General features: G+C 42.6%; 2 protein-coding genes across 9 annotated transcripts in view; one reads left to right on the forward strand and one right to left on the reverse strand.

The window, feature by feature from the left end:
* Nucleotides 1-2757: 2757 nt before the first annotated feature.
* Nucleotides 2758-5330, forward strand: PLD6 (phospholipase D family member 6). Its single transcript, XM_081840057.1, is given in 3 exon segments — nucleotides 2758-2960; nucleotides 2963-3461; nucleotides 4817-5330. Coding segments are annotated over 3 exon segments (810 nt in total). The 5' UTR covers nucleotides 2758-2942; the 3' UTR covers nucleotides 5110-5330.
* Nucleotides 5331-7776: 2446 nt separating this feature from the next.
* The window catches only part of MPRIP (myosin phosphatase Rho interacting protein), a 157996-nt gene continuing 149536 nt past the window's right edge, over nucleotides 7777-16236 (reverse strand). For 5 of the 8 annotated variants that reach the window (XM_081839455.1, XM_081839456.1, XM_081839459.1 and 2 more), the window contains 2 exons: nucleotides 11316-12712; nucleotides 7777-11271 (listed from right to left, as the gene is read on the reverse strand). In XM_081839455.1, the coding sequence (XP_081695581.1) occupies nucleotides 12641-12712 (72 nt within the window). In that variant the 3' untranslated portion in view covers nucleotides 7777-11271; nucleotides 11316-12640. Of the gene's footprint in view, nucleotides 11272-11315; nucleotides 12713-15391; nucleotides 15458-16236 lie in introns of all 8 variants that reach the window. The other 3 variants (XM_081839457.1, XM_081839458.1, XM_081839462.1) reach the window with 1 other exon arrangement.

A 16236-nucleotide genomic window follows, 5' to 3' on the forward strand; every position in this document is an offset into this window, starting at 1 on the left:
GAGAAAGGCGATGGCAAACCTAGACAGCAGAGACATCACCTTGCCAACAAAGGTCCGTATAGTTAAAGCTATTGTTTTCCCAGTAGTGATGTATGGAAGTGAGAGCTGGACCATAAAGAAGGCTGATCGCCGAAGAATTGATGCTTTTGAATTATGGTGCTGGAGGAGACTCTTGAGAGTCCCATGGACTGCAAGAAGATCAAACACATCCATTCTTAAGGAAATCAGCCCTGAGTGCTCACTGGAAGGACAGATCGTGAAGCTGAGGCTCCAATACTTTGGCCACCTCATGAGAAGAGAAGACTCCCTGGAAAAAACAAAAAAAATTCCTTCCAGTAGCACCTTAAAGACCAACTAAGTCAGTTCTTGGTATGAGCTTTTGTGTGCATGCACACTTCTTCAGATACCTTCAGAAGTGTGCATGCACACGAAAGCTCATACCAAGAACTGACTTAGTTGGTCTTTAAGGTGCTACTGGAAGGAATTTTTTTTGTTTTGACTATGGCAGACCAACACGGCTACCTATCTGTAACTCTCCCTGGAAAAGACCCTGATGTTGGGAAAGATGGAGGGCACAAGGAGAAGGGGAGGACAGAGGACGAGATGGTTGGACAGTGTTCTCAAAGCTACAAACATGAGTCTGACTAAACTGCGGGAGGCAGTGGAAGACAGGAGTGCCTGGCATGCTCTGGTCCATGGGGTCACGAAGAGTCAGACACGACTAAACGACTAAACAACAACAACAACCCTCAAATCAGCTATCTGCTTGTTGAATTGCTTAATATGTGGGAGGCTGGTTAAGAATTTGATCCCTCCTTACTCTAAAATGAAGGGGCTGGACTCTCAGTCATGGGCGTAGCCAGGATTTTTTGTTGTGGGGGGGCAAGGCTCAGCAACTTTTGCTTTCCAAAAAAATTTCGTTGGTCCATCCAACGACAATGAGTAGATCACTGCCAGTTTTTAATACAGTGGTGCCTCGCAAGACGAAAAGAATCCGTTCCGCGATTCTCTTCGTCTAGCAGTTTTTTCGTCTTGCGAAACAAGCCCATTGACGTCTTAGCGGATTAGCGCTATTAGCGTCTTAGCGGCTTTTAGCGGCTTATCAGCTTAGCGGATAAGCAGATAAGCGGCTTAGCGGCTTAGAAAAAGGGGGGGGGAGGAAAAAAAAAGTCGGAAAAACTCGCAAGACATTTCGTCTTGCGAAGCAAGCCCATAGGGAAATTCGTTTTGCGAAGCGCCTCCAAAACGGAAAACCCTTTTGTCTAGCGGGTTTTTCGTCTTGCGAGGCATTCGTCTTGCGGGGCACCACTGTACTGTGAGTAGATCGCAGTCTGTTGGGAGTTGGGCCTCCCCGCCATAGATGGTTGCAGCATCCACACAGCGCATAAGCCGGCTTTGTATCTTGACTGGATACAAAAAAAGGACAAGGTGCCTTTTTTACTCCACTGAATCAACCGACCTTGAGCGTCTAAATAGAGCATGCAGCATCTCTCGGTTCTGCAAGACACACCTGCTGTGTCTTGTAGTTTTGAAGTGAAGTTTCTAACTTTTGATTTAAAAAAATGAGGTTGCCATGGCTTTAAACATATGTAAAGGGACACTGCTTAAGTTGTTTCTTAGTTCCCAGTTCCTTATTTGCTTGAAAGTATGAAACATTGATAAAAAAATGTAAAGTTAAAAGGTCCCTAAACCCCAAAGTAAGCCTTTTGGGATAGCGCATATCTTATATCTATCTACTTTAGCTTTTAACTTTTTTCTGATGCTACTGTTTGCTTTTGTGTTGTTAGGTTGTTGTAAACCGGCTGTGACACATATATATATATGGCATAGCGGTATATATTTTTTTTAAAGAAATAAAATAATAAGAGGGCGAGGGAGGCAGGTACAGGGGACATTGAGGCCTGCTCCAGTGGGGGCTATCACCTTTGCTCCCCACCTTACATGTTATATTGTTTTAGTCCTTTAAAATGGTAAACTGCCTTGGCATAAAAGTGCAAGGAACGAAGAAACAGGATTGCATCAGCGGTCATGCCACATGGAAAAAAATTAAGGAACTGGATCTCTCAATGAATGAAAAAGTTGAAGGCTAAAAATTTGAAGGTTGAAAATTTTACAATTTTTTAATTTGCTGTAAGCCGCCCAGAGTGGCTGGGAAAACCCATCCAGATGGGTGGTATAAATAAATTAATAATAATAAATATAATAATAATAATAATAATAATAATAATAATAATAATAATAATAATATCGGAGCCTGTTTTGTTCCATATATACAAGTGAAATTTATTATTATACTTATTTATACACCTTTTTCCCTGGCAGCAGGGACTCAAGGCGGCTTATGGATAAAGAAATGAGAACCACTTACAACATGGGAAAAAATAATTATAAAAGTATATTGATAGAATTAAACACTATATAAATTTATTTTTTTAAACTTTATGGTTTTCTTTTTTCACTTGTTTGTTAGCGGTTGCAATGACTGTATCCTAAACTGCCTTGGACGGATGCTGTTTTGAAAGCCGAGGATTATAAATGCATAAAATTAATTTCATTTCTTTTAAACGAAACACGAAGCGCAGCTGGACGCTGCATAACGAGACGCTTGCAAGCGATGGCGTGTGCGCATGCGCTACCTGTCCGCGCCTGCCGTTTTATGTTCTCTACAGCCTTAATAACAGCGCATGCGCTGTAGTGGACGCAGTGCTCTGAGGGGTCAAAAAACCCCAAAGCACTTGAGCTGAAGTTAAAAGGTGGCTGAGGTGAAGAATGCGCATGCGCTACGGTAGTTTAAAAGAAAAAGCAGCTGAGAGGAAAAAAGCGCGCGCTGACGGACGCATGCGCCGTGGCGTGGGAAGGCACGTTTGAGCGGGACGGAGCGCACGCGCTTGTGGCAATTAACGGACAAGGCAGCTGAGAGGATAGCGCGCGCGGAGGGGCGCATGCGCGGTGGGGGAGGGAAAAAAAAAAAGGCGGTTGGAGGAGCGCGCGGGGACGCTGGCGGTCGTGGCGCCCTGAGGCGACGATGTGGCGCGGCAAGGCGCGGGCCCTGCTAGCGGTGGGGCTCGGCATGGCTCTCGAGGCGCTGGCCTGCTGGCTAATAGGGCGGCTGGGTCGGTCGTCGTCGTCGTCGTGGTGGCGGCGGCGGCCGCCTTCCCCGGTACGCGAGGTGCTTTTCTTCCCGTCGCGCGTGACGTGCGTGGAGTCGCTGCTGGCGGAGGCGGCGGCGGCGCCCCCGTGCGCGTGCCTGCTGCCCCACGGCGAGAGCGCGCTCGGGCGGCTCCTGGCGCGCGTGCTGTCGGCGCGGCGCTCGCTGGACCTGTGCGTCTTCGCCTTCTCCAACCCGCAGCTGGGCCGCGCCGTCTGCCTCCTGCACCAGAGGGGCGTCCGCGTGCGCGTCGTCACCGACACCGACTACATGGCCCTCAAGGGCTCGCGGATCGGCGAACTCCGGAGAGCCGGTGAGTCGCCCGGGAGGGAGGAGGGAGGGAGGACTACAACTCCCATCATCCCTGACTAGCAAGACCAGTGGCAAGGGATGATGGGAATTGTAGTCCAAAAACAGCTGGAGGCACAAGGTTGGGAAACACTGGTCTAGCCCAACCCCCACCAACCTGAAAACACCCGACGGGCGGATTTTAACCCGTTGTTAATAATAATAATAATAATAATAATAATAATAATAATAATAATAATAATAATTTATTATTTGTACCCCGCCCATCTGGCTGGGTTTCCCCAGCCACTCTGGGCGGCTTCCATAGAAACCAAAAATACACTAAAATATCACAGATTAAAAACTTATTACTTATTTACTTATTAAATTTGCACACCGCCCTTCATCCGCAGATCTGAGGGCTGTTCACAACATAAAAATATAATATTATTTTTTTTTAAAAAAAAAAAACCACCACCACCCCAGAAACGACATAATAAAGTCAAGAAATGTAAAAAGAAGAACAAGAGCAAGACAATGACCCCGTCCTCACCCCCTCCCACAAACGCATTTAAAAGGCTGGTAAAGGGGAGAGCATTCCACAAGAAGGGGAGCCACTGTCTGGTTTTATGTTTTATTGTCTGGTTTTATATCGTTGGAAATCTCTGCGATGCATTTTCTTTTTAGAAACCAACCAACCAACCCCACCACCCCATTAAAATCCTCAAATGAAAGAGAGTCTGCCACCTTTGGTTCCACTGTGGAACTCTCCTAAAGTTCTTGTATGAATGTTTTTCATAATTTGTAAAGAGGTCCCAGCTTGGGAGTAAAGCGGGGTATAAAATACATTTAATAATAATTATGCTGAATTTGGTAGCAGAGTTGTCATTTACATACCCCACCCTACAAGTATTTTGTTGTTTTCACTTATTTATACAACAGTCAACGTTCAGCAGTCCCACCCAACCCTAGCAGAACCACTTGGTTGTTGGCCTCCATCTGTCTTAGAGAAATGGAGTGTGACTTCCAGGGTGAAGTCAAACTGTGACTGCAGAGATTGGTAACTCATTAACTGCTTCCTCCTGTGTTGTTTTTGTTGCATTAGCAGCACTGAATTTACTTCTCCAGGGTTCAAGCCTGGGCAGTGTGTCTGGCGGTCATGTCTGTTTAACGCCATTTAACTTTTAAGTCATTTCAGGGTATAATTCCACAAGTTGCCCTGTGTTCTCATAAGTACTTTTTGCACTTAAGAAATTTCAGCCACTGAATTTCTGTAGGTAGCTCTCAGTACACTAAGTATAGTGTTGGGAGAGAAGTCAATTTGGTAGAAAGATGGGAAAGTGATTTTGTGGCACTGAATAGGGTATGCTGGTTTTTCAGGAATTCAGGTACGTCATGATCAGGATAGTGGCTACATGCACCATAAGTTTGCCATCATTGACAAAACAATGCTGCTCACTGGCTCCCTGAACTGGACTACTCAAGCCATTCAAAACAACAGAGAGAACCTGCTGGTAGTTGAAGACAGGGACTGTGTGAATCTTTTCCTGGCAGAATTTGAAAGGATTTGGGAGGACTACAATCCAGCTCATTACACATTTTTCTTCAAAGAAGAACAGCAGGTACAGAAAAAGGATAAAACTATTCCTCAAACAAAATTGCAGCTTAAATGACTATTTTGAAGCAGTAAAGTTTTTAGTCCAAAGACTAGTTCCTAAGTTAGGTGTTTGAGAATGGCATAAATTGCTTTAGGAGAAACTACATGCAAATTTATGCTCCTTTAAAAAATTGTACAAGCAACATATTGTGTTTGAATTATTTTCTGAGAAATAGATGGCCTGTACTTATGTGCTATTATACCTGTTCTCAATAAAACATGCTTTTAAAATTCTAATACATATGTTTCTGTTATAAAAACTGTCCCCACATGTAGATAGCATTTCAAGCAGAGTGTTTATTCTGCCATTCTCTTGGCAACCCTAGCATCCACATGCAGGATGTTACTGGGGGGCGGGGACCTTTTTAACATACAGCCAACTCCCAAATTTATGTGGTGCTTACATTCCAAGGCACTGCATGTTTAAGTTAAATCACATTTGAAATACGATTGAAAAAGCCTGCAAATACCCTGTTCCGCCCCCTTTTGTGATGTTTTCGGGTTACTTTCGAGTTCGGTGCAATGCTTGTGTGCGTGATTGTGCACATATCGGATGCACCTAAAATGGTTGCTGCCTGAACAGTTTTGTCCCCTTTGGTTTTTAAGGTTTGATGTTTTTATTACGTTTTTAGATATGCTGTAAGCCATCCAGAAGCTCAGCCATATGGGTGGGGCATAAATAAAATAAAAATAATAAAAATAATTAGAATAGAACAATTTGTCTTTGTAGGTGAGCAGCATAAAGCAGGAGACCTACTTGAAAATAAATGCCCAGTGTGTGAATGGGAATGAATGTGTGTGCTTAACTCACAGATAATTCATATGCTGCTCTTTCATGTGTGGGAGGGGAAGTAGTATTGCTGTTTTATTCTGCCTTGGTCTTCTGGAACATGTGCAGAGGGGGACAACCAAGATGATCAAGGGTCTGGAAATCAAGCCTTACGGTTTGAGGGAGTTGGGTATGTTTAGCATGGAATTGGGGAGACTGAGGAGATAGGTTAGCCATCTTAAAAATCTAAAGGGCTGTCACTTGGAAGATGAAGCAACCTTGTTTTCTCCTGCTCCAGAAGGTAGGACCTGAACCAATGGATTCAAGTTACAAGAAAGGGAGATTCCAAATAAACATCAGGAATAACTTTCTGACAGTAAGAGATGTTAGACAGTGGAATGGACTCCCTTGGAAGGTTGTGGTGCTCTCTCCTTTCTTGGGGTTTTTTAGGCCATCTGTCATGGATGCTTTAGTTGAGATTTCTGCATTGCAGGGGATTGAGCTAGATGATCCTGGAGGTCCCTTCCAACTCTACAGCTCTATGATTTGATGACTGTACATGTGTAGAATTCAGCCCTAGAATCACAGAATTGTAGAGCTGGAAGGGACCTTAAAGGCCAACTCCCTGTAATGGAGGAATCTCAAACAGAACTGGAACTTGGTATAGCAGTGGATGGGGAAGCTGTGACTCTACAGGTGTTAAGACTTTATCCACTGTCATTCCTAACCACTGGCCATCCTGGGTGGAACTGATGGCCATTGGGCAGCCACCCTCAGCTGGAATATCACATTTGAAGAAGGTATACCATAAAACACCTGCCTGTCCTAATAAATGGGTGGGTGCAGAATAAGGCTTAGAGGTATTTTATGTTGGCATGTAAGTTGTAGCCATGACCAATATCCGAAGTGTAGAAATGCAACTCTGGTGTAAGCATATTTTTTTGGTGCCAGTTTGGGGAGGGAACTGTTGAGGTAGGAATATTCAACATCTGGAAGAACTTTCTGACAGTAAGAGCTGGTAAAACAGTTGAACAGACTCTCTTTGGAAGATGTGGACTCTCCTTCATTGTAGGTTTTAAAGCAGAGGTTAGATGGCGATCTGTCAATGGATATTTGAGATTCCTGCATTGTATAGGGTTGGACTTAGAACTCTATGATTCTATGGACATCAGAGTTTTAAAGGGCTTTGAATCAGCCTTTCAGTGGTTGAGTTTCCAAAAGTATTGAAGCTGTTCCAGAGAGTGTATGTGTGGTTATCACAGTACTCTTGATACAGTAGAAAGTCCATTGTACCCAAGAGGTGGGTACACTGTAGTGACTTAAATAAATATGTTGTGTGCTCCTCAAAGAGGAGGGAGGAAGATAGTGGATCACAGTCATAGAACTTTCTCCAGGGTCATACGCTGTTTTAAAGCAGCTATATTCATTTAGCTTTTAGTTTTTGAAAACTGTCAGCAAAACACATACAGAAACAATATGTGGTAATTAATAGTAATTTATCACTAGTTCAGAATGCTCAACCTTTCTTGAAGCTGTTTAGTAATTGGTGTACTGTAATCGTTGTGGCCTTCCAATGGTAGTTCATAAAATGTTTCTTAATACTTATATTGAAGGGTAACTGCAGGTGGGATAGCTGCTACAATCATCCTTATGTGCTATTAAATTCTTTGGACATTTCATAATTTCACGTGTGCTATTTTTGCTGTGTATCTTCCCTGAAATGCCTCTCCAGAGCAGATGTAAGTACTTGGAGGCTTTCCACAATTGTATTGCATAGATCCTTTTATTAGTAAGCATAGCATCCTTGACTGTTGTCTTCTATTCCTAATTGAAGGATGCAAAAACATTGGAATGCTATTTTAAGAACTTCTCTGTCTCTAGTGTTAACAAAAATCTTCTCCACAGCATGCCAAGGGTGGTGCAAAAATAGTTTATTACGATACAGTTTTATGTATAGTTAAGTAATTAATATTTACAAAATAATCATCAGCTACATCCATGGGAACCCTAGCATGTCACACAAGGTTTGTAAGGAATAAATACTGTGACATAAATGATACTTCTATTACAGTGAACAGCTGAAGGAGGAAATAGCTCTTAAAAGCATGAAAACAAAACAAGAGGAGAAAGATACCTTTCAGACTCCTAGGAGGCGGCTCAAACCATTCATCTTTGCAAAAAGAAAGTCAGATTGGACATGTTTGTTCACCAGGCAAATTAGAGAATATGTTCCCCCAGTGAATTGGTTTTATTTGATTCTGCTTCTCTTGCATGCGAGTTCCAGTTTTTGGGGTTAGCAGCTTTCCTGCCGAATCCCACGGCTGCTCTGGCTCTGAATCTTGCGGGGCTGGAGTAATTGATCATTCTCCTCATGCTTGATGCTTGGATGACCACTTTAGGATTCAATTTGGTCAATTAGGAGTTGATGCTTCTGTAGGCTTGCTTGTCGATCAAGCAGGTTTATAATATAGACTGATTTTAGTATCTTTTAAAAGGAAGCTGGTGTTGAGTGGGCATGAGGAAGAGCTCAAATAGGGATACCTGTGTGTGTACAGTGCTTGCCTCACCTTCTTAGCCATATACACATTTTGTCCAAACAAGTACCACATTGGAGGAGTGTACTAATGCAGGCTTTTGTTACTCAAGAACACTTAGCTGATAGCTTCTCAAGTGCTTTGATTTCTCTTAGAGGTGACTGTTTTAATACACAATTAGAAGCTGTGTTCTTTTACTGGCAGACTGAAATGAGAACCCTACATCAATCCTCAATGACTAGAGGGGTTAATTCACTTGGCACTAGAGGGGTTCTGCTAACAATTCCCAGTTTCATTTACTCCTTAGTGGACTTCAGTGCATGGCGTGAGGCTGCTGAGCACTGCTCGAAAAAGCAAGACATTTTCTAATGTGCCATATAACTGTTCTCCAAGGCATGCAGTCAGTAATGGACTCCCATCTACTTTCCATAGTCTAGTGGTAAAGATGACCCCGGCACTGTAACTCGGTTGAAACTACATCGCAATGAAATATAGTGTTACAGTAAATTGAATAATCATCCTACGTTAACTGTATTCTGTCATGCTGTTACAGTGCCATGCCATGTAACCTGAAAATGATGGGAGGGTTGCAGGAATATAAATCTACTCCATTCCCTTATCGAAATCCTTGGTTTACTCCGCAACAGCGCCAAGTTACCATGCAAGAATACTGATGTACGCTTAGTGACAGAATAACTACCACCATTAATATACAGAAATACTACTCTCTGCAATCATATATATGCACACCCAAAAGTTGTTTATGCCACTGTCAGCTCTAAGATTATTGAACTGAAAAGGGTAAGAAAATTAATGTAAAGTAGGCTTGAAGTTTTGAAACACTGTACATCTTCTTTGGACAGGCATTTCCAAAACTAAAAAGGTATCAGAGAAATTTAAAAATATATTTATAATGTTCAAACAAACCAACAGACATTCTTTAAGGGAACATAGAGTGGGTTTATCGGGTTACACTAATTTCCTTTTCCAAGTCAAAAAGACATTGTATTAGAACAAGATTTTTAAAAAATTCACCCCCAAAACCCCTCCACTATTTTTTTTTTTTGAGTAATAAATATTTACATTGCGTGCTTTGAATACTATACAGGTTTTAAATTATTTTTAAAGAGAATAACAAAGCTTTTTTAAAAAAGAAAGAAATTACAAAGGAAGTATAAGCTACACTGAGCGTGCATGTGCTTAAAAGTGTTCACAACAAACTAAGTACTGCATATGAGCCACCAAAAAGCAAAAAATCCAGTGGGATTCTAATCAAGTATGTTGTCATTACAAAAAGTGACACTTATTAAGAAACAGCGCGTAGGGCTGCTTGCAGGCAGCCTCTGCCACAGGAAAAACAGCCTGCTTGGGATCTGCACATCGGCAATCCCCCTTTTCCATATGTTAATGGGATAAAGGAAAATGAGTTTCATTAACAGAACACTCAATTCTGTTTCAAAAGGAGAGACGAATAAAGAAATCTGCAATAGGCAAGATTAAAGAAGCTGTTATGCAAGTATATTTATACTGTACATCCATTAGTGTTGAACTTCACTGAGACCACAGTTATTTTGTAGTGTAGGTTTGTGTAAAATGCAGCAGCTTGCAATAGAACATACCTATTTATTCACATAATGTTTATACTGTGCCTTTTAAAAGCCATTCAAGAAATACAACTAGAATGCCAACTTGCTTTGCTGTGTATGAAGAGCAACTTGGTCACAGCAGTACAGACTTTCTTGAGCAAAAAGATGCTTGGTTGCTTTTTTATTTTATTTTACACCAATTTTAATGTTTGTGAAATACTGGCTATTCTAATCTTAGAGGACATAGGACATTTGTTTGTTTTATTAAAGAAGTGTATGGATTAAACATAAACATAATCCAAAGATAATTCATTCCAGTGGCAAGGTTTCTCTCAAGTTGTAGGTACTTAAGGAAAAATAAGATTCTTCTGCCAAGCTACGAGCCTAGTTAATGATTTTAGAGGAGAAAGAAAATAATCTAGCACAACCATCTTTCCTTAGCCACCCTAGGGGATAAAATATGCTGGCTTTTCCATTATGTGCTAACCACTCTCTGCAGTCAGACGGTGTGGACAGACTGCTAGAGGCACCAATGCAAGACAGCCAAACCCTATCCCTTTCATACCTGATTTAAAAAGAAACTGCCAGACACACAACAAGAAGACAGCAAATGTTCTGCTGTGAAGACCCCCCTGCTCCAAAATAGCAACAGCTTTTGAAGGAACATTGCTTTGCATATAACACAAACATAGATGCTAAGAGCTGTTTTGCTTCAGCATGGATCAGCAGCAAGGGCCCACAGAATAGAATCAATGTGTGTCCAATTAAGAACAGGATGAAACTAAAAGGGACAGGGTGCTCTCCCTAGCCTCTAACAGCAAAACTTTGCTTTACAGATTTGTCTGCTCAAAAGATCAACAATTTTAGTCTGAATAGACTGAAAAGCAAAACGCCACCTCAGATTCACCCCACCTGAGCAAGGCGTAAAAAGACTTTTAAAATACCAAAAGCCACCTTGCCCACAAACCTTGTAGAATTAACTTCCCAACACTTCCTATACGTTTTTCAAAACAGCAATGTTCACCTGCTTTTGGAATAAAAAATTGCATGCATTGTTCAAAGCTTCTCTATATACATTATTCTGCTTGGGAAAGGCCTTTTGGCCCTGGAACCCAACAGATCAAATATTCAATGCCTCTGTTATTGGGCCTCATAGGTAAGGAGGACAAATGGGCCCAGACAACTGCTTTGTTTCAGATATACAATGGCACTAAGATGTTTTCAAAAATTTGGACTTCCACTTTTCAAATGCCCCTTTTTAACAAGGTTACTTGTGACTTGCCATTCCCCTGTTTAGAATGGCAAGTCACAAGTTTGTTTGTTTACTTGTGACTTGCCATTCCCTCTCTCCACTGACATCTTGCAACTGTATTTCCACATGCAGATGCTACCAGCTTACATGAACATACAGAAGACTCTCTTCAACTGTTTTGAGACCCATTAAGTCAATCCAAAGGCAAGCCAGCCCCAATTTCTGCCTTGACCTGCTTGGAGGACTGGTCTGACTTCAGCTGTACTGTTCCAAAACCTCTTGCTTATCAGCAAGCCACACCATTCTTGCTTTGTAAAAGAGCCCTGCCTACTTAGAATTCTGAACCATTCCTACCGATTACATGGCAGAAATGCTCTTACTGCCTCCAGAGGACCAGAGCAATGATTGCAAAAGATTTGTTCTTTAAAAGGCATCTTGAAGAAAACACCTCTGAGCTTCTGGGCAGAAGAATTTTGTTTGTTTTGCAGCAAATTAGGTGGGATAAAAGTCTGGGTCACATTGTATGACAGACATAGATGCAGATACATCCCACTGAAAGTCTAAGAAACGGTGCAGATTCTAGCATGGCCTTGCCAGAAGGAGTGTGTGGAAGGAGACCACCCTATTTCTCCAAGAGAAATAGTTAAGTTGCACCGATTAATATCATCACAAGCTGATTGCACATCAATGCCTGCAACTGTTTGTATGCAAAGCAACTTAAAAGCTTTTCAAGAAGATCTAAGTGGCATTAAGGGAATAAATTCCAAACTGACCACATAGTTAAACACCAAGCTACAAATCAGGACTGCCACAAATGTCTTTTTCTAAGCCAATTATCTTGTTGCAACAAGCTTTCACTAAGGGCACTGATTATGCCAAAAACAGATCTGCATGTCTTGTTTCAGTGGTTCAAAATTTGATCCAAAGCATGCACTTAAGTGCTGGATTCCTCTCAACAGTGGCAGAGCTAAGCACAGTGTGTTGCCTCCCTCCCCCCATCCCAGGGCCCTGTCACTACACCAAAGAATTTGGTAAAACAGAGCTAGCTTATCAACAGGCTGTTGAGCCTTAATACTGACACTTAGTGTAATGGATATACAGTAGGAAGGATGTTTTTGTAGAGAGCCAAGGGGGGTGGGGAGCATATCCCCAATTTCTCCCAGCTCTCTTGCCAAGGTTAAAAGCTTTGTAAGTTAGGACTAAGAAGTTGGGAAGTTCATTTGATGGTGGGCAGAAGAACTCCCAGCATTTTCCAGTCTTCTGGAGCATCGATACAACAACAGGAAAAAACCCACACACAAGCAACAGCAGTGAGGATCCTAGAGAACAAAAAACAGAAGGGTGCTTGTGCTGTGATGCCGCAAGCAGGGAGGTGTGCGTGGTCAAGCCAAATAGGAAGGAGAGAACTAGTCTTTCTTCAAGTCCTTGGATTCAAAGAGCTTGAGGCGCTCCTGCACGGTCAGGCCTTCCTTCAGACTCTGTACATGGGAGGAGAGAAGGAAGAGCAAACCGTTAAATGCCATTCTGGTGGGGAAAGCAAAAGTCCAATAGAGAGAGATGACACAAATGCTCAGGCAAAGGAAAGGCAAAAGATGGCATCCTCAATGGGAAGATTAGAAAGACATGCTTCGAAGAAAATGCACCATTATGGAGTGGTGTTATTGGTGAATCGATCCGCGGTGAAGAAAGACGGCAAAGGAACTGGATGACTGCAGGCACAGCTAACTTAGTTGGGAGAGTAATTGCTTGGATGTTTGAGGCAACTGCAAAAGCCTCTGCTAGCTCATCAGCGCCTCAAAACTGCACTTTTCCCATAACCATTTTGTTTGAGCACTCAAGTCCAGGGCTGTACATCAACAGTTCATCAGCACAGCTGCCCTGAGTGATTCATTTAACAAGCAGTTATGCCCCTACAATTGTTAATCCTGGTGAAAGCTAAATGGTTCTGGAGAGAAAGGATAGCTCAGTTGGTTGCAGCATGGTGCTGATATGTCAAGGTTGCAGGTTCGGTCCCTGTATGGGACAGCTGCATCTTGTATTGCCCTGAGGTGATCCTCAGGGTACCTTCCAACTGTACAATTCTATGATTAAAGGTCCTATTTTGATCCTGATATAAAGCAGCCGGTCTTGATAGACCAGGGTGCCATACTTTTCTGTCTGCTTTTTGCTAATCAGAGAAATATGTTAATTTCTAAGTTAAAACTTCCCCCCAAGTTAGGGGTCCATTTTATTTCATGAGGGCAAAGCCAAGCACAGCCTGAAAGCTTCTAGCTGCCAAAATAACATTTGCAGTGTTTTGGTAATCTCACATCATGTTCTCTGGAGCTACTTGTGATATGATCTAAGGGTTTACATCAAGAATGGGGAACCAGGTGGCCTCCAGGTATGCTTGGACTCTCAACTCCCACCAGCCTAGCAGAATGGCCAACAGACAGGGATGATGGAAACTGGGAGTCTAAAACATCTGGAAGGCAGCTGGTTCACCACCCCTTATCTAAACCCAGGATTCCAGAGGGGAGATTGTTGATAAAGTCCGGAGATCTCTGACTGGACCTTATGAAATCACTCTTCTGCTTCTTTAGCAGTTATTTTGAAAGAAGAATCTCCATGTCAGACACTGGCTGTTTTGCACTGGAACATACATTTCTTACAATGAGATCCAACCACAAATCAATGAGACAAAGGAGATGCACAGTTTCTGATCATCTTGTGCCAATGTCCATTTCCTGCCATTTCTCTCCACCCATCAAATCTAATTACAAAACCTTACAAACTGGGAGAAGTTGATGGAGAGGAATGGCAGCATCAGCTGATTTACAGGCAACCGAATCAATGGATGCAGTTGCAGGTGGACTGTATAACTTCAGGATTGAATCTGTTTTTATACTTTATCCATGACAAAAATTCCCTGCACTCAAGGATGTCAGGGAGAAGGCTAGCCTAGAACCCTTTGCTCTAACGTGCTTTGCTCTGTGTGAAAGGGTTTCTTACTGTGTGTGTGTGTGTTGAAACATGCGAACCATTTCCCCAATACAAGAACTCAAGTGACAAAGAGTCCCAACAAAAGCAACACCATGCAATTCTGTGGTATTTGTAAGAGAGCTCTAGGGACACTATAGATTAAAGCTAAATGCAGTTAGTCTAGTATCAGACATTTAAACTGCTCTTAATGCTGGTAAAAAATCCACAGTTGTTTGTTCTTTGGATTAAATTTGCCTCCCTATATTCCAAATCAGATGGTATAGAGGAAAATGTTTACAGTACATCCAAACCAAGCTGCCTATGATATAGAACATTGCTTTTTTTCTGTGTCAAAATGTAGATATCTTCTTGGTCAGGTGCGGTACTTATATTGATGGGCAATACACTTAATTTCTGAAAATTAAACCTCATTCAGGAATGAAACCATGTTTTGAGAAGGTCACTACTCCTTTTATACCGTAGTGACCTAATTTTTTCAGTTGTTGCTGACAATCTGCAGAAAATCAACTGCTTTCTCCCATTGGGTCATCTTTTTTTGTGGGGGACAACTAACCTAACAACTAAGACGGTTGGGAAAATAAACCAGTATGGGTTGGGTAGATCAGCTGATTTAGTACCAGAATATTTAAGAAATGGGTAAAAAGGATTTTAAAAGGGGGAAAGGTAGAGACCAGAAACCTGATCTGTGGACAGCGCAACTGGCTTTTCACATAACATCTGTCTGCCCTTCGTTAGGAGCAGGTTGGAAAAAATTCATCCATTCCAGAGGACATAATTAGTGAATCAAAAAGTACCCTTCTGACTGTACACACTGCCATTTGGGAGAGTTAAGTCCAAAGCATGCATTTTCATCCAGCATGCACACACTTTTGTCCCATGCCTTCAACGCAGCACCCCGTTGTTTGTCTTAGGAGGTGCAGAAATCCTTCCAGTGATGGATGTCAGTGAGGGCAGGGAGAAGCAAAAGGATGGAAGAGGCACAGAAACAGCCATTCAATCTGGCATGATCTTAAGTTTTGAAATTCTGCCTCTTGCTCCTCCCACTTAACCTCTATATAATTCAAAGGCAAGGGGAGATAGATTCTCATTAGCCATGGAGATGTGAGCCGGGCATGCAATAAGTGGGCTGCCCCTCAAGAGGTGCAGTGTTCTTTGGAAGGTGCTGTTTGGATTACCTATGTGACAGGGAACCTGGAATCTGGTGCATTTCAGTTATCCCATGAGACCTGCTCAATAACGGACTGTTGTTGGAAGCAAAGACAAAAACAACAACACAGAAAACAGAAATAGGAGAAATACATGAATCCTGATTGCTCCGGAAATTCCCAAGTGCCAACATACTCCCTCCCACCCTAGCAAGGAGGGGGGAAAAGGCAAACTGCAGCTTGGGGGTCTTTATGGCCTGCAAGGTCAGAAGTTTGCTTTTTAAACTCAGTACATAAAATCAGCCACAGAAGGGAAACTATAAATAAAAAGCACAACACTTTGTAAGAAAGAGGAGCTACGCCACAGTGAAAAATTGGGGTGCTCCGAAATGAAGTGCACACGTACACACAAAACTGGCAAATCACAAATGACACCCAGGACTGAACTGCACGATTATCACATTTGTGTAACTGTGTGTGTGTGTGTGTGTGTGTGTGTGTCTTTTGCTGGGGCAGGTATCCTACCATATCAGCTCGGGGAAACCTGCTCTCAGGGTGAGGAGAGTTGTGTGTAACTTTCCCTCCTTCCAGTTCTACCAGGCTATTGATCCTGGAATTGCACACCAGCACAGGTGCTCAAACATGGGGCAGGAGGGTGGTTCATTGACACAGGCCAAGCCTGTTAAACACCCAACAGTACTGCCCTTGTGGCCTAGCTGAGCCAGGGTGGTCCAACCTCTCAGACCAAGGGGGCTGCAACAGTACTTCCAACATGGAACCTGCGGGTCACACACTGCTTTGTATGCGTGTGGGGGGGGGGGAGTTGAGGGAAAATTTCACCACCACCACCACCACCACTCACATTTGCACTGCCT

This window comes from Podarcis erhardii, assembly GCF_964252035.2.
Source record: "Podarcis erhardii genome assembly, chromosome: 14".
NCBI lineage: Eukaryota > Metazoa > Chordata > Lepidosauria > Squamata > Lacertidae > Podarcis > Podarcis erhardii.